At 43.7% G+C, this 16,254-nt stretch overlaps 4 protein-coding genes and 1 non-coding gene across 5 annotated transcripts; all 5 read right to left on the bottom strand.

The window, feature by feature from the left end:
* Nucleotides 695–3,205, bottom strand: LOC8079369. The gene is made up of 2 exons (XM_002461032.2): nucleotides 2,745–3,205; nucleotides 695–961 (listed from the first exon to the last, which is right to left on the bottom strand). Exon 1 carries the CDS (start codon nucleotides 3,188–3,190, stop codon nucleotides 2,753–2,755), a length of 438 nt encoding a protein of 145 aa, XP_002461077.2. The 5' UTR covers nucleotides 3,191–3,205; the 3' UTR covers nucleotides 695–961; nucleotides 2,745–2,752.
* Nucleotides 4,561–6,662, bottom strand: LOC8079368 (RNA-binding protein CP29B, chloroplastic). Its single transcript, XM_002461031.2, has 4 exons — nucleotides 6,224–6,662; nucleotides 5,766–5,867; nucleotides 5,083–5,400; nucleotides 4,561–4,991 (listed from the first exon to the last, which is right to left on the bottom strand). Exons 1-4 carry the CDS (start codon nucleotides 6,545–6,547, stop codon nucleotides 4,929–4,931), a joined length of 807 nt encoding a protein of 268 aa, XP_002461076.1. The 5' UTR covers nucleotides 6,548–6,662; the 3' UTR covers nucleotides 4,561–4,928.
* On the bottom strand, nucleotides 6,993–9,966 carry LOC8079367 (exosome complex component RRP41-like). Its single transcript, XM_002461030.2, has 7 exons — nucleotides 9,691–9,966; nucleotides 9,287–9,365; nucleotides 8,522–8,624; nucleotides 8,321–8,441; nucleotides 7,754–7,842; nucleotides 7,507–7,656; nucleotides 6,993–7,423 (listed from the first exon to the last, which is right to left on the bottom strand). The coding sequence occupies exons 1-7, from the start codon at nucleotides 9,842–9,844 to the stop codon at nucleotides 7,334–7,336; spliced, it is 786 nt and encodes a 261-aa protein (XP_002461075.1). The 5' UTR covers nucleotides 9,845–9,966; the 3' UTR covers nucleotides 6,993–7,333.
* TRNAI-AAU lies at nucleotides 10,407–10,480 on the bottom strand. The gene has a single exon. It is a non-coding gene; the product is annotated as a tRNA-Ile (tRNA).
* LOC8063517 (probable calcium-binding protein CML45) lies at nucleotides 11,506–12,640 on the bottom strand. Its single transcript, XM_002461029.2, has one exon. It carries the CDS (start codon nucleotides 12,367–12,369, stop codon nucleotides 11,743–11,745), a length of 627 nt encoding a protein of 208 aa, XP_002461074.1. The 5' UTR covers nucleotides 12,370–12,640; the 3' UTR covers nucleotides 11,506–11,742.

Here is a 16,254-nt window from a genome sequence, read left to right as displayed (position 1 = left end):
TCAAAATCCAAAAACTTTTTGGATCTAAACCAGGCCTTAAGAAACTGAAACATCCCAGATGATGAATCAGATTAACTTCGTAGGATTTTTTTGGCTAGTAAGCTAAATTCTGACTAAGAACATTATTTTATTCAAATTAGTTATATAAATGAAAATATTTATAAAACACTTACAGAACTTTTTGGTGGGTGAACAACTTAAACCCATTTAAATTTATATCACTTAAAAAGATTAACTAAAAATATAAGGGAATCCATACAAAACCCACAGGCCGTTTCTAAACTTTTAAAAAAAAACCTGAAACGTTTCAGCTCCGAAATCCACGCCACAGTTCCAATTCTGCTATCAATGTGGCACCGTTTGGTACAACAACCCTATAACCAAGCTAATGCTGATATGAAGAAAAGAAGAGACGAGAGATAGCTTGGCTCTTATATAAGCACCAAGCTAGCCACGGATGCATATGTAAATAGTGAACCCAAATAGCAAGTGTTGTGAGAAGAAATAGAAAAGAGAAGTGTTTTATAGACAAGCATGAGACAACTTATTGTATAACTTGACTCTAATTACTTGGCTTATAGCCAAGCACTTGGCTCTATTATTGAACTTGCTCTCACAATTTGTAAGTTACAGTGCTAAAGGCCATACACTCGTACAAGCTCTCCACCCCTCATTTTCAAATAGGCTGCAATCATATAGCAAAATCTTCATTTTCGCCACCAAATCGACAGGATTAGATGCAATCCCACAACACCGAGGCCACACATCAATATTTTTCAATCAGAAGCTGATTGCTGTTGGTTCAAATCATTTGCCTCTTATTACATAAAAAGTGGAACATAGAGTGCAAGCATTTCGATTAAGAAAAACGAAAAAGAGGGGTCTATTTCTTTTCATTCAAAAGCATAACAGAATTGGCTGGCCAAACAGGCATTTCTGAATTCTGGCACAACTCCTTCACCTGCAAGGGAATGAAAGCGTTAGGATTACACAAAACTGTAGGGACAGGTATGGGCATGGGCCTATGGGGTCCCAGATGCACAAGGGACTATGAATGGCATGGGCAAGTGAGCAGTGGTAAACAGGGGCACAGATAATGTGAAGTGTGGCTTTTAGCAGTGACAACTGATACACATAGGTGATCCTCCCAGCACTACTAGAACCTAATGCCAATGCCCTTTTACATGTTGAGAGTTTAATTCTATCCATGGACATCTCAAAACCAACAATCAATGTCCAGTTTCATTAGCAAAATATCAAGCCAGGAGCACAGATAATTTAGATAAGGATTCAGTTGCTGACCATGGTTTTGGTTTGGTTTTGCAAGGCAGGGTTAGCAAAATATCAAGCCAGGAGCACAGATAATTTAGATAAGGATTCAGTTGCTGACCATGGTTTTGGTTTGGTTTTGCAAGGCACCCTGTAGAGTCTTCATTATAGGTTTCACAATACAAGAAACCTTGTTAACACCTTTTTACCATAAACCATAGATTGCTTAACATGTGAACAAAAACACAAACAACTACCAGTTGGTTCCCTTTTGGCTGTCAGTGAATCCTTCACAAGTGCTAGCTAATGCACAGTTTAATGCAAAAATACCCTTGCATCGTATTCTCAAGTAGTCAAGTGAGACACTGACTATAATATAGGAACAGAAACTAAAAGAACACAATGATCTTGGTGTCAGTTGAGTAAGATGGTGATGGGCTGATGGCCAATTGGCCATGTTCCGTTAGGAAATGTTAAGAAATCTGAAAGAGGGGAAACATTTTCTAGTTCTGTGCAACCCTGAGAGATGTGAAATTGGATGACCGAATTGCTACTAAGAGAATTTGGAGCGCAGAGATGTATTTCAAGTCAGGGCCGTTCTTGTCAGAAGATTCCATTGTCCTTTTACAATGAGTTGAAAGTTCAAATCACTTGTTTCATTCGGTTAGATGGATTTGGAGCATTGCTGTTCACTGTTTTCAATAAAGCAAGATCTGTTTCCTTGTTGGTCAGCAAAGAGTTCATGAATTCATATGTTCCATCTATTTGGATGGACTGGACCAGCAAACTGGGAAACCGTCGAATATAGGTGCCTATTTCATTTCATATTGTGCAGGACTACAAAACTGAACCTGGCAATGGAGTTAAATATTTTTTACTCATCATTATTTCCTTTTGACAAGGGCAATGGAGTTGACTAGTTTATGCTTGGCTTGCTGGTTCGTGCTGGACAACTGCTTAATCCTCCAGCTCAAGGATATCAACAGACAAGTAGTTTTTTACCAAGTGCCACTGCTAGTTGTTTGATACCTTGCTAACAAGTACAATGATTCTACTAAGGTTCACACACGTGCTACTGGCTGATACTAATAACATGTCAGATAAGGTCAGATACAGCTAATTCACCCAAAAGCTGTTTCCTGAGCCTCATATTTTTACTGGTCAAATTGTAGGTTGTAAACATCGACGAAAATTAGGCAGAGAAACAATAGAGTATACCCAACAAAATCCGCTATAAGAGATGAATAAGGTCATCAAAGGGGTCAAGGGTTACATGGACACCGCCGCACCGGTGCCGGTGCGGGTGTCCGATCGCCTGAATTTTTTTGGGACACGCCGAGTAGCACCCGGAATCCGACACGGTTGCGAGGAATCCAACCAAGGCGAGATGTATGCATCACAGAGGAGCGCAGATGCAGATCTACCTCGTATGTGGAGACTGACTGGGGACGGGTAAGAGCGGATCGAGGCATCACCTGGTTCGTCAGTGCCTCTTGTGCTCCTGGACGAACTTGGAGTTCTTGAGGTCCTCCTCGGTGAAGTTGGCCGTCATCTTGGTGATGAGGAAGCCGGTGATGGCGAACCCCGTGAGGAAGGGCCAGTTGCGCCTCCACTCCCGGCGGAAGAAGACAGGCCACGGGTCGAACGTCTTCATCTTCTCCGCCTCCGGCTTGCTCGAGATCGCCTTCCTCCTCCGCTCCTCCGCCTCCGGGCTCCGGCTTCGCTTCTGGTGAGAAATGGATGGGGGCGATTGGAATCTGTCCGTCCGCGCCGGCGACGCCTCCGTGCGAGCTCGTTTGCGTGGTGGGAGGGGGACGGGCCCGTAGCGATTGGATTGGGCCTCATCCTCATGGGCTGTTCGGTGGCTGCTGGCCTGCCATTCGCTCAGCTCGTTTACAGAGTTGTTTAGAGAGAGTTCCATAGCATTTGCATTTTAGGAGAAAAAATCTTTACTTCTGAACTATTAACCATATTAATTACCTCCCTTACCCAAATAAATGTGGTTTCCAAGGATTTTTTATTATTTTTTACTTTAAATTTTAATAGACACCTGATAAGATTTTTAAACCACGAAAAATGTTTCTAAGTTTATAAGTTATGATGAGAAAAAAAAACATATAAAATATCCAGAGATCATGAAATATCTATAGAAGTTTCAAAAAAAATATATTTAGCCCTAGGTAAATGGGAAAAATATTATTGGAAATAAAGAATCCAAACGTTATAATCTGTCTAGATGCATTTAAAAAACTTTCCACAACAAAAATACAACATGCAACTAGCATTAAATGCAAACATACATCAATGTTGAATACATCCATAGTGGTTCCCTCTTCTGTTTTTGTTGTCAAAGTTTTGAAAGAACATACAGACGTCAATTAGAATGCTTTGGTTTTTTTTTAGTTTTTTTCAAGATATATCTTTCCATTTCTTTTGAAGCTAAATCAAATTTTGGAAACTTCTAGAGATTTTTTCATGAGTTTTAAATAACTGGTCTGAATCTCTAGTTCCCCAATATCTCAATGGCTTTTCTCCAAATTTTTAAAGCTTAGAGATATTCTTTTCATGATTTTTAAAAACTTGTCAGGTGTTCACTAGAATTCGTTTAGCTAAAAAAGATAGAACCACATTGAAAACCATTTCTAACCAATGCAAGGAGAAGTTGAAACGGTTCTGATAATTAAGTGAGCAAGATGTTTAGTTTTGGATTTCGAGAAGAAAATCTGAACTATGGTGATAGTTGAAGGAGGTAAAAGTGTCTTTTTTTTTCTTCACATTAGGGAAAAAGTATTAAAACACTGCAGTACAACACCGAATTGTAAAAGCAAAAACAGAAAACAAACTGACAGAGAAAAACAAAAACAAACACACCACCGACATACCTAGAGAAGAGATAGCAAAAACTAAACACACGCGCAAAAACTAAATACATGCCTTAGAACATAGATAGACGACCTGGAGGAGGGATAAGGTCACAGAGAACAAACCTCTTTGGCTCTTTGCTCTGGCCAAGGCCAACTACCAAAACCTGCTTTCATCTTTGAAATTCTAAAACACAAACCGTGTATTTGGAGAAGCACCGAACCAAACCGTATTTGGAAAAGCACCCTCAACGCAGCTATTTCAATGCTTCCACAACCACTACGCCACAAGAATTACCAATGAGTTGAAAACTTTTGTAAGTTCTCCAGGCAAAGTCGATTTTCATTTTGAACTGAATACAAGTTTTTTTTTTCTAGAGCTGGGCTCAAGTACAACAGAACGACGCAGTCAAAGCTTAGAATCCGTCAGTAGACAATGGCAGGGAGATTTGAATTGACAATTTTGTGGTACAGCTGAAACAAATAAATTCATCTTTCCAGAAGGATCATACGTACACGATACATTCATACATGCCATCACGAACATTCAGAAAAAAGTGCTCTTGACTGCCTGTTGTGTACGCATGTGGCACAACTTTGTTAAGATTTCTACTTCTGTTTGAAGGCGCAATCGTGTTCATTGTAGGGCTGGGAAAAATATTTTCCTGTGTACAGATATTTCACTTCCAGTTTCTCATTATCAGCATCTTCTTGTTACTCATATGGAGGAAAGAATAGACGCTACAAACTAAAACTTGTGAAACACACTATTAACCTCTAAACTGCGTAAACAAAATCTCAAAATTGACGCCTCGGCTTTGATTCTGCAACCGTGACTCGGATCTGTCTACCATCCAAGTCCTGCATTATGATAAAACATTCAGATTAGCACATCCTCTATGCACAACAATGTACAAGATACATGAAAGGATCAAAATGGCATAGAACTTACGATGCCATCAAGGTTTGATATGGCATTGTTGACCTCCGCGGCTGTGCCATAGGTGACGAAACCAAACCCCCTTGACCTGCCGCTCTCCCTGTCATAGATGACCTTAGCATCAAGCACCTGCCCTTGCTCACTGAATAGGTTCTCCAGAGTTGAGTTATCAACGCCCCATGCAAGGTTCCCCACATAGACCTTGTTCGCTGAATCGACAAAGCTACCACCGCCACCACCACCACCACCACCCCTTGGTGCTCTTGGTGCGGATTCATCTCTAGGCGGCGGCGGTCCACAGTTCACCCTCAGTGGTCTTCCTTGAAATGTCTGTTTGCATGGCAAGGTTAATTAGTCAAGAATCTTATCTGCAATGTGACTCAATAGAAGCAATTCAGTCCCAAACAGCTAGCCGGAAACTATGACCAATGATTAGTTATAAGGTATGATTCTGATTTCAGGTTTTTTAGTATTGCAAACTTTTACGTTGAAAAACAATGTATTGCAAACTTTTGTGCAAACCCTGAATCTGAAAATCCTAAGAGCTGGCATGAAACACCAGCATTAGAATCTAGTATAGACCACTGCCTTATCATTAGTGCTGCATATATATTTTTCTTCAGTTGAATAGCTGATCATCAGATTCAAAAGCATGCCAAGAGACAGTTAGCTTAAAAGAGTGGAAGTATCCTCACATAACCGTTGAATTGCTCGACAGCAGCTCCAGCTTCTTCAGCTGAAGACATTGTCACGAATCCAAATCCACGGCTCCGTCCAGTCATTCTATCATATACAACCTGAAACACGAAGAAATCTTAGAGGGTCTTCAAACACAAAAACTTAACGCATCCATTATCTATGTGGTTTGGAATTGACAATTTGAATAACATGATGGTTCTTGGCATTTTATTCACTTACTTAGTATTTACTGTAGTACGGAACCAATTTAGACATTTCAGATGTTTATAAACTGCATGTAGATCTAACTTAACTCGAACCAGCCCAATTGTAACAATACGCATCTAGTGACCATAGCACAGCAGTCAGAAATTTGTCATTTTCAAATACGAGTACAAATTGAATTTCAAGTAAACACAACTGACGACTAGTAATTACGAAGACGAAGACCGGAAAACTTGTATATACGGTATACCTCGACCATCTCGACGGAGCCGGCCTGCTCGAAGAGCCCAGCGAGCTGCGCGCTGTCGACGCTGAACGGCAGGTTGCCGACGAACAGCTTGAGGTCCTCGGAGAACTCCTCGGCTCCCTCCTCCTCCTGCTCCGCGCCCTCGGTCTCGTACTCCGACGACACCGCGACGGCCACGGGCTCGAAGACCCGCCTCCCCGGCGCCGACACAGCGCGAAGCGGCAGCCTGAAGGGGAGGAAGGCTGAGGCCGCGGGCGCAGCCGGCTTCGCGGAGGATAGGGCAAGGAAGCGTGGCGAGAGCGAGGTGGAGAAGAGCGCGGCCGCCATGACGCTGGGGATGGGATGAGGATTTGGTGATAAGGTTCCGGGGCTTGGAGAGAGCTGGAGGTGAATGAATGGCGATGGCACGGGAGGACTGGGAGAGTGAGGAGGGGCTTAAATATCTCACGCCACGGTATGGGATGGGGGAACGGCTCGCGCCTGGCTGTTCGGATATCTGTCAGAGTCGAGATATTTTTGTGGTGCCAGGAAGAGGATTAGGAACGTGTGGCCCACTGTCAGTGCAGGTAAGACCGGCCGACTGTGTTGCTGGTCGACCTGCTACCGCGTAGCGCAATGCGCCAATGCTGAATGGATGGCTCATGGCCTCATGACTCGTGAGCTACAAGTTCGCAACTTGCAATTCGTCACTAGTAACTAGGCTAGAAAATTCATGTAGCAAATCATGTGAAATTACCATATCTGAATCGGACCTAAAACACGGGGAAACAAGTGGGTAAAAATCTCAGAGCGGCTCAAAATGTTTTTCTCACTCGAACCAAAAATTAAGGGCAGTATCAAAAGAATGCAGGTCATTGTAGAGCAAGGAATATTACAGTAAGCAGAAAAAAGCAAGATACAGATGCTACATGAAGCTAAAGGTCAGAAGTCAGGAGATGTTACATGGCAAATACACACTGCCCTGCAATTTCTCCCCAGCTTGACAGTTCACCCTTTTGCCATGAAGGAGACAACCATGCATGCTTACTCAAACATCAGGCCAACAAGCCTCCCTTGCCTACAGATTTTGTACAGCTAAGGATATCTGTTGTTGCAAGTGTTGTCTCTGCCACATCATTCACTCGTCAAGGTGGCGGTATCTTTCAAGTGGTCACGCAATATGTCACCGAGCTTACTGCAAGCATCCATACAGAGCTCTACTGCCTGTTGACAAAGGAAACAATATGTTAGTACCTGTTACAACTTTGATACCATTCTCTTCTAACACAGCAGTATGTAGGCCATACATTGGTTATTCTGCCATCACTCCACTCTCCGGTGAGCGTGAGTTGTGTGATCTCCTTGCGGGCTGGCATGAAAGCAACCACAAGGCTTCCATCTTGCCATGCTTCCTCGTCTGAGGTTGGGTCGATGATGATGTTCTTACCAAAACAGGACTGGACAAGGAAGTAAAATCTGATCATCCTCAAGCTTAACTAACTGATGCTTTAGGTGCGAGTAGTATTATAGAGCAAAGACAACATGGGGCCATACCACGGATACAGATGTAACAAGGTCATACATCATGATTCCAGCATCTGCCAGTGCAAGACTAGCGCATGATATAATGATGGGAAGATCACCTGAAATGAAACAACTGCAAGTAAGGTCCAACATTTTAACAAGGAAACTTATGCAGAAAGAATTGGTCACGGAAGAAAGGTTTGAAACAATACAAACATAGAATTGAGGATGGGCTGTAAAAATTGTCCTTTTAATTGTTTTTTAAAAAATGTACCATCAATCCATCCATTATTCTACCAACAAATTAGCAATATCTGACTTACTTAAGAATTATCAACTCAAAACACATTAACCTCATACAGTTTTGTAAAATAAGAAAATACTATGATAACATGTTCAAACTATGTATTTGTCATTTACGGCTTAGCTCTAACTTTAACTCATTAGACCAAGGCTATTACAGACTGTAGCATGTTATGAAGATGAGCAGCATTTCAATATTTTTACTTCTTAAACATGAACAGAACTTCCACATGTAGAACAAATCTAGTTTATTATATTTTACACAAGAACATCAAGGCTAGAATAGTATCATACTGCCGCCAGACTCAAGAACCAAGGCAAAAACATCAACAGTGGTCTTTGGAAAAGTGTGTAGCATTACTGCGCCTTCCAAAGCTTTATAAAGCATTGATGAGTACTCTTTGTTGTCTGCTCCCTGGAAATAAGATGATGCAATCAACTCCAAATACCTTCCAACAGTTAGTCCAAACAGAGATACAAGAGCACATGGTGTACCTGTCCACGCACTGGAGTGGCAAAGGTTGTATAGCTAACATTGCAATTGAGCCTACCAATATCACTGTACATCATTGCTTTTTTACTTTCCCTTGGTCCAAACCTGCGAAGGTAGTCATGAAACAAAGAGGAATGGTCAACCAATAATACAGATTCAGGATAAGTAAAGAATCTCACAAGTCGTCAAGTTCAGAGACAAAATAGAGGAAATACAAATATCACAACGCTAAGAAACACATGCTAGAGCAAGTAATTTCTCCAGTGAGCAATAATTGACCTTATAACTAAACTCATATGTGGATTTCTCCAGTGAGCAATAATTGACCTTATAACAAAACTCATATCCGGAGCAAGGAAATAGAAACGACTCGAGTCTCCCCAACGCTACATCGTTGATTTCTTCCGTTTTTGATCCACGAGTAGACGTGGTTTCGTGAGAGAAAAACCATTTCTTCATTTTCTAATCTCTCTCTACATTAATTTTATTGCCACATCAGCAAATTTCTTAGCTGTCAAGATAATTAAAGCACATAGAAACTACCTTTAGTTCTCGATTGGGAGTGCCCTAAAGTTACAGGGCTGCTTTGATTGACCCAGACTTGCTCATATTTGATTGCAAAGACACCAATATAAACATTTAACAGGCAAGGAGAGTACATTGATGTGCGGAATATTTAAGTGAAACACTATCTTTTCGCATTTTATATTCCAAAACATAAAACATACTATGAAAAAACAGGTGGTACCAAAGGATGTTGCACTTACACCGATACAATGACCTTTGTCTTCCCAAATTCCGCATAAGCAGACCCTGATGCAGCAGTAGTTGGTCCTGTCTGCATAACTGCAAGACACATTGTAAATTACCAATTAATTACATAACCCATAAATGAAGACTGCTAGTTTCAAATCCACAGAACAACAGGTAGTATCGTTCAAATGAAGGTTAAGATTCAAATTGTCGTCTAAAGAGGCATGGAACCCAAGCAGTAGACGACACAGTAACTAAACGGAGTTCAACCCAACGAATGCCATGTAGCTCAGACACGCCCTCACTCATCACGCATAACGTCGAACACCATAAGTACGGGGCTGGCAAGAGCATTACGAGAACCAAAATTCTCAAGCAAGAGTAGGTAGAGAGAGGACATGGGGCAGGGTGTAGTTACACGCTGGCCGGCAGTCGTGGAAGGAGCGGCCGTCGGCCCGGGGCCAGTCGGCGTCCTCGACGAGGTGGCGCCGCAGCTCCTCCTTCCTCTCCCGCCGCTTGTCCCCTGCGGCCACCGCCGGGGAGTACGTCCCTGTACCCGCCTGCGCCGACATGCTGCAAACCACGAGCGCGTCGCGCTCCGGCCGCCTGGTCGAACTACGGCGGGGGAACGGAAGCTGCGCCGGACTGCTGGAGAGTGGAGACGCGTGCTTTGCTTCGATAGACTTCCACTGTGGCTTTTGCTAGGGTTTTTGATTCGATAAGTGGGCTGTGTTCTCTCGCTAGATGAAACTAGGACCAGAAGCCCAACAGGTGGTAACCTATGGGCCAGTTGTGTTATAGAACTCTAGGCCGAAGCGAAGCGTGAATGTGTGTGATTGGCCCACGTACAAGTCCAGAGTTCATTGTACAAAAAAGTAAAAAATAAGGTTCAAGTCCAGAGTTCATTGCAGGCCCACATAAAGCCCAGAGCTCGAGGTCATTGCAGGCCCACGTAAAGTGCACAAAAAAATTTTTAAAAAAATAGCCCACGTAAAGCCCGAAGCTCGAGGTCATTGCAGGCCCACGTAAAGTGCACCAAAAAAAATTAAAAAAAAAGAAAAAAAAAGCCCGAAGCTCGAGGTCATTGCAGGCCCACGTAAAGTGCACCAAAAAAATTTAAAAAAAAAAAGAATATGGCCCATGCAGGTCTCGAACCTGCGACCTTCGCGTTATTAGCACGACGCTCTAACCAACTGAGCTAATAGGCCTATTTGTCTGCTTGAAACAGAAAATTTGTATTTATATATTATTAAAAAACTGGTGATAAAAAAAAGCCATGGAATCGTATACCGCACAAACGGTGATACAAAATTGATCGTTTTAAATTTATACCAAGGAGAGTGAACATCACTGCATATCTCGCGAGCCTCCCGCGACCAGATTCTGAGAAGAAATTAAAGCGGGCAGGGCTTCGCTCCTCCTCTCTTTCTGATATCGAGAATATATTCATGGATGCGACGGAGACCAGCAACTGCCCATCAGAGCGTCGTTTATCATGTGACTTTCACCTCACAATTACAGGTCCATGACACTGCATCCAGACTCCAGAGAGCGGGGGGCTGTCTGGTGTGTTCGTGTCCACCTCACCTGCAGCCCAGGCTAGCTTCGTGACAGCTTCCAAGCCCGTGCAGGGGATGCTACTGCTACCGCTAGCAAAACGGGTCTCCTACGTACCCCGGCTTGGACCGTTCCGGGCACGTCGGTGTCATGCCGGCAAGTTTCCAACGCCCGCCAAGTAGCGACCTCTGCAGCAGCAGCAGCAGCAGCAGCCCCTGCGAAACTTCGTGGAAGAACGCCGCCACAGCAGCCTCTGGATCTGGCCGGCTGGCATCAACGCCAAGTAATGACAGGAACACATCAAAGCTGTGACCCTGATGAAACGGACCCGACCAAACTCGGCGAAATCGGTGGGCACAGATCGACCCCAGACAACGCTTTGAAGGTTGAAATCATTGCGCTTGAACTTTTGACCGAAATTTGCAGAAATTCCAGTGCGCGTGGTGGACTACGAACAGTGAGTTCCAACAAGTTCTCCCCCACAAGGATTGACCTTTACGCCAATGAAGTGGATTGTCTGTCTGACGATCATCAAGCGATCATGCTAGAAATTAGTAAGAAATTATATGTTTTATCGTCGATTCAGAGAAGGCATTCGAGTTGGCAAAAATAAAAAGAGAAAAAGAAGGGCATTCAGGATATATCATCAGTACTGAAAGACAGTACTAGATGATCATGTTTGCAACCGGCAAATTAGTTCCATTAATTTGATTGTTCTTAACTTGGGAATTAGTGCGTTAATTGCTGCACAGTCCACCCCCAAAACTCATGGCAGGAGGAAAAACACACACCCGACGAACACCCCTCTGAATGGTACACTCTCTCATCTCCTGCCACGAGCAGCTGAGGCGACGAAACGAAGAAGAAAAAAAAAAATGAAGGAACGGTCAGCTCCTCCGGCCCTGCAGCCTCATCAGCACAGGCCGTTCTCGAGGAACCTGACGAACTGGAACAGGTTCATCCGGGCGTCCCGGCCACCACCGGCCGCGACGACCATGGCGCGGCACGCGGCGGCGTCCTGCCGGACTCCCAGCCGCGCCAGGGCGCCCTGCAGGTCCTCGGCGCCGATAAAGCCGTCGCGGTCAGCGTCGAAGACCGCGAAGACGGCCCGCACCTCCGCGAAGCTGGGCTCATCGGCGTCGAAGAGGCCGCGGACGTCGTCGAGGTCTATGGCGGGCGCGAGGCCCTCGCCGCGCCCAGCCGCCGCGAGGCCGATCGTGGCCATGATCGCCTCCACCTCCGCCTTGCTCAGCGCGGCGTCCTCGTCCTCGCCGTCGCTGTCGTCCGGGCACGTCGCGGCGGCGGCGGCGGTGGCAGCGGACGACGGCGCGTGCGGCGCGGCGGCGTGCTTGGCGTTGGCGGGCGGGAACAGCGCCCTGGCGAGCGAGTGCAGCAGCGACGAGTGGCTGCGGGCCAGCGCCGACGCCGCGGCGCCCAGGAAGGTGAGCAGGTACGGGATGACCAGGAGTGGCTCCCGGAACGAGAGCATCCGGCGCAGGAGTGGCCGCGGCGCCGCCATCGTGTTTGTCGTCTCAGCCATATCGGTCGATTGAGCTTGATTATTACCCTGTCGTGCGAAGGAAGGCGCTAGCTTTGCTTTGCTTGCTCCGACGAGTTGCCGCCGCTGCGATGCGCTTGGGTTGTGGTTGGAGAGATGGTGGTAGGGGTGGAAGCGAGAGCTTTATATATACGACCCGACGGCGAGGGCAAGGAATATTGGGCGGCGTGACAGCTTTAGGGCCGAGCGGGAGGAGGAGGAGGAAGGTCCCTTGCATGGCGTGATGGCGTCGGCTAGGCTCGTCCTGTCCTGGCAGCGCGCAGGAAGGTGCCCGTCTGTTTCCTCGAGTACTTGGCCTAGCGACTGCGAAAGGGAGAGCTGACGCTACCACTTGGCCCGGAAAATCCCCGAGAAATTCTTAAAGAAAAGGAGTGGCGGATCGGAATAGGTGCGGCCTCGAGAAAACGGGTGGAAATTGGGGGTGGCCGGGGTGGTTGCGTTTGGGTACGGCTTCGTTTCGTCGTGTGATCCATCGCGGTTGACACTGGACGATACCACACACAGCACTGCGCTGCTCTCTCGGCAGACGACAGGGGCGAAGCTTCCGGGAAGCGACGCTGCGTGGTTAGCTAGCTTAGCCGGCAGTGGTGCTGGCTACCAGCTCGGGATAGTGCGTGCGTGCTCTGCCAAACTGGTCGATCGGAGGCAAAATCCCAGAGTCCACGCACTCAATTTTTCTGGATGTTGCTGTTCCGATGGGCCTGTCAGTGTGATTCCGACGTGCTTGGCATACGACTATACGAGATATCGGATTCGGATAGTGTGAGACGTTCGGATAAGTCGTGCGTGGACGAGCTTCCTGTGTTGTGTGAAGATGCACGCAAGTTTCGTGCGTGGTCAGGGTAATTGGTGTGGAAATGCGAAACTGTGCGCCGTACGAACCGGACCAGCCAACCATGCACAGTGTGAAAAAAAAGGACTCGATCTCCCTCGTGCAGTCGGGTTGTGTTGTGTTATTGTGTAGTTTGGGAAATGGGGTGGAAGATTCTACAGTTGACAGTCGAAACCTTGAGTTCAAACCAAAACAAGTTAATAGTCGATAACACCATGTATTAGTTTACCATAAACGTAACGAGTATAACAAAGCAACTTTCTGCTGCTTCTGCACTACATTTACCATCTCATATACTTAGTACATTCTAGATTTATTAATTAGCTCTGTATTTCTACTACCGGTATAAGAACGAAAATGTAGCAAATGTAAAATATAAGAATATATACATACCTTTTTTAAAAATTCTGGATGAAGCCATTTGAGTTGTTAAGCAAGTTTCTCTAGCAGTACAGACTTCGATAAATAAACTAATAAAAAGCACGAGCAGAAAATTTAGTTTATGTTAACTATGAAGCCATTTGTGTTGTTAACCAAGTTCCTTAGAAGTACAAGTAAGAAAGCATGAGAGAATTTAGTTTAGGTTAACTAGGTTAAATTCCTTGCTTTGATCCTTATAGTGGACTATAGCTTGGATTAAGTTAATTACTATATTAATTAGTATTAGGCTATGTGTCAGTTTATAGAAAGGAGCCAACCCATTATCTCTCCATAGGGATGAGCATGCATGCGTGTGTTATGAATATGTAAAGTTCTATACATATCAACAATATGATGTTGATATATCATGAGATTCGTCACAGAGCAAACTATCATAATATAACTTTGTTCTTTCAATTAAGGTGATATATGTCTATAGGTAATTAGGTATTGCTAGTTAGAGTGTTATAAATTACAGATTGTCTTGCCACATAGGTGAGCTTTGGTGTGAGCTGAGCCACTCTATGTTGTGCCCGTTGTCCTATTGTGGAGGTAATATTGCCCACCCCTAGCCCCGGATCCAGCCATGCCGACTGTTCCTGCGGCTGCATTGTCGATTGTTGAAAGTTTGGAGGAACGACTATGTCTTCCTTTGCAGCTGCCCCTCATCCATGGGCCGCCGAGGTTGCGCAAACCTCGAACGCCGACTCCCGTCACGTCGTTGCGGCGCAGTGTGCGTATTGCTGCCCAACCGCGTGAGGCTGACTCCACCAAACAAGCTCAACGTGTCCTCATACAGAAGCTAGGATTCGAGGCGTCGTCCCCCATTGTTGGCTCCGACACGGTGCGCAAGTACAAGGCGGCTTTCCGAGAACCGCTTTCAGACTCCACCTATCACGCGCTACAACTTCTTTTTGGTGGGGACTTTGACCCAGTGGCCATGAAACTGGACATGATTGGGTTGGATGATGAGGCCAACTAGCCCATCGTCACTATCACCTTTGTCGTTATAGTTTAATGTAATCACAATCTCGTGCGAGTGTTGTTTGGGTGTAGGGTATGATTTTGGTAATATCTGGATTACCATAATTTGACTCTGATTGTAACAAAACTACTTTATTCTCCTTAATGAAATACGTGCTACACCATGTTCTCGAAAAAAAGATTAAGCTAGGACACTTTATTTAGCACTCCCTCCCAGAAAAACATACAACTATATGGGTTGTGTGCCAGAAAAGGTAGTTCATATTTGACCAAAGTTTATAGTGTATATTATTCATATTTATGGCTCCAAATCAATTTATTATGAAAATACATTTCGTAATTAAACCAATAATATTTTATTTGATATCATAAATATTGATATTTTTTATCTATAAAATCAGTCAAACTTAATATACTAAAATGTGACACTGTGCTAGAAGTACATGTTTTCCTGGATAGAGGGAGTACAATGAAGTAGAGGAACAAATGCTAGAAGATACTTCATTCCATCATTTTTCACATCTAGCTCCTTTCAAGCTTATTTGCTTGTAATTTTGGTGGTGGTGGTGGTTGATATGTGGGGGAGAATGATTAGGGTGGGCCGGTGGGGGCTCCTGCCCTACGGGTGCCCTAGTGCTAGAATCCGCTCTTGTGTACTCCCCCCGTCCAAAAAAAGTGTCGTTTTGGGTTTTCGTGCCACAACTTTGACTCAATTTGTAGAAAATATGTGCAATATTTATATCTCTAAATAAATTTGTTAAAAAACTAGATTTAAAGATCTTTCCAATGATACTAATTATGTACAATAAATATTAATATTTTTTACTATATATTTAGTTAAAGTTATTTTTCGGAAAGCGTAAACGTCACTTATTTTGGGACAGAGGGAGTACACGTATTTTGATGGTTTCACCTCTCCTTTTTGTCTTATTCATGTAACTTTGTGTAATATATAGGACTGTGTCACACCATCATATGAGCCAAAAAAATCAGCCTATAGTTGTGAATTTGATTATGATAACATTAACTTAAAAAATGGAGATCATATTATGCTCTTATGAGTTTTATATTTTTCTCATATATTATTGTAATATATTAAAACTTGTAGCATTTGTAAAGTACTTCTCTAATCACATGTAAGTGACATTTTAGGCATCGACATGGTCTTAAAAAACAATTTCGAGCAATACCTTTTATCACAGAATGTTAACAAAGGTGTAATTTTGTGTACTACTTTTTAAATTAGGTATACACGTGTATATTTCACAAATCCAAACTTGGATGTAAAGGACAATAAGATGCTAGAATTTGAAATGGCTAACTTAAAGTGTCGTTTTTTACTTTCAAACTTTTTATTTGACTGTTTGTCTTATTTAATTTTTTTTGTATAAATATTTTTTATTATGTTATGACTTCTTTTGTCAATAAAAATAATTTAAGAATGGTTTATTTATTTTGTTATTTGCATACAAAGTTAAATAAGGCGAACGGTCAAATAAGATACCTAAAAGTTAAAAACGTTACTTTTAATGGTTGGAGGGAGTATGTTAAATTTAAGTTAATTTGACCGACACAAATCACATAGTTGATTTTTTTTAAAACGAGAGTGCATGTAGTGTACGCACTATGAT

Source organism: Sorghum bicolor, chromosome 2 (assembly GCF_000003195.3).
Source record: "Sorghum bicolor cultivar BTx623 chromosome 2, Sorghum_bicolor_NCBIv3, whole genome shotgun sequence".
NCBI classification, from domain to species: Eukaryota; Viridiplantae; Streptophyta; class Magnoliopsida; order Poales; family Poaceae; genus Sorghum; species Sorghum bicolor.
This window is presented reverse-complemented; position numbering and strand designations above follow the sequence as displayed.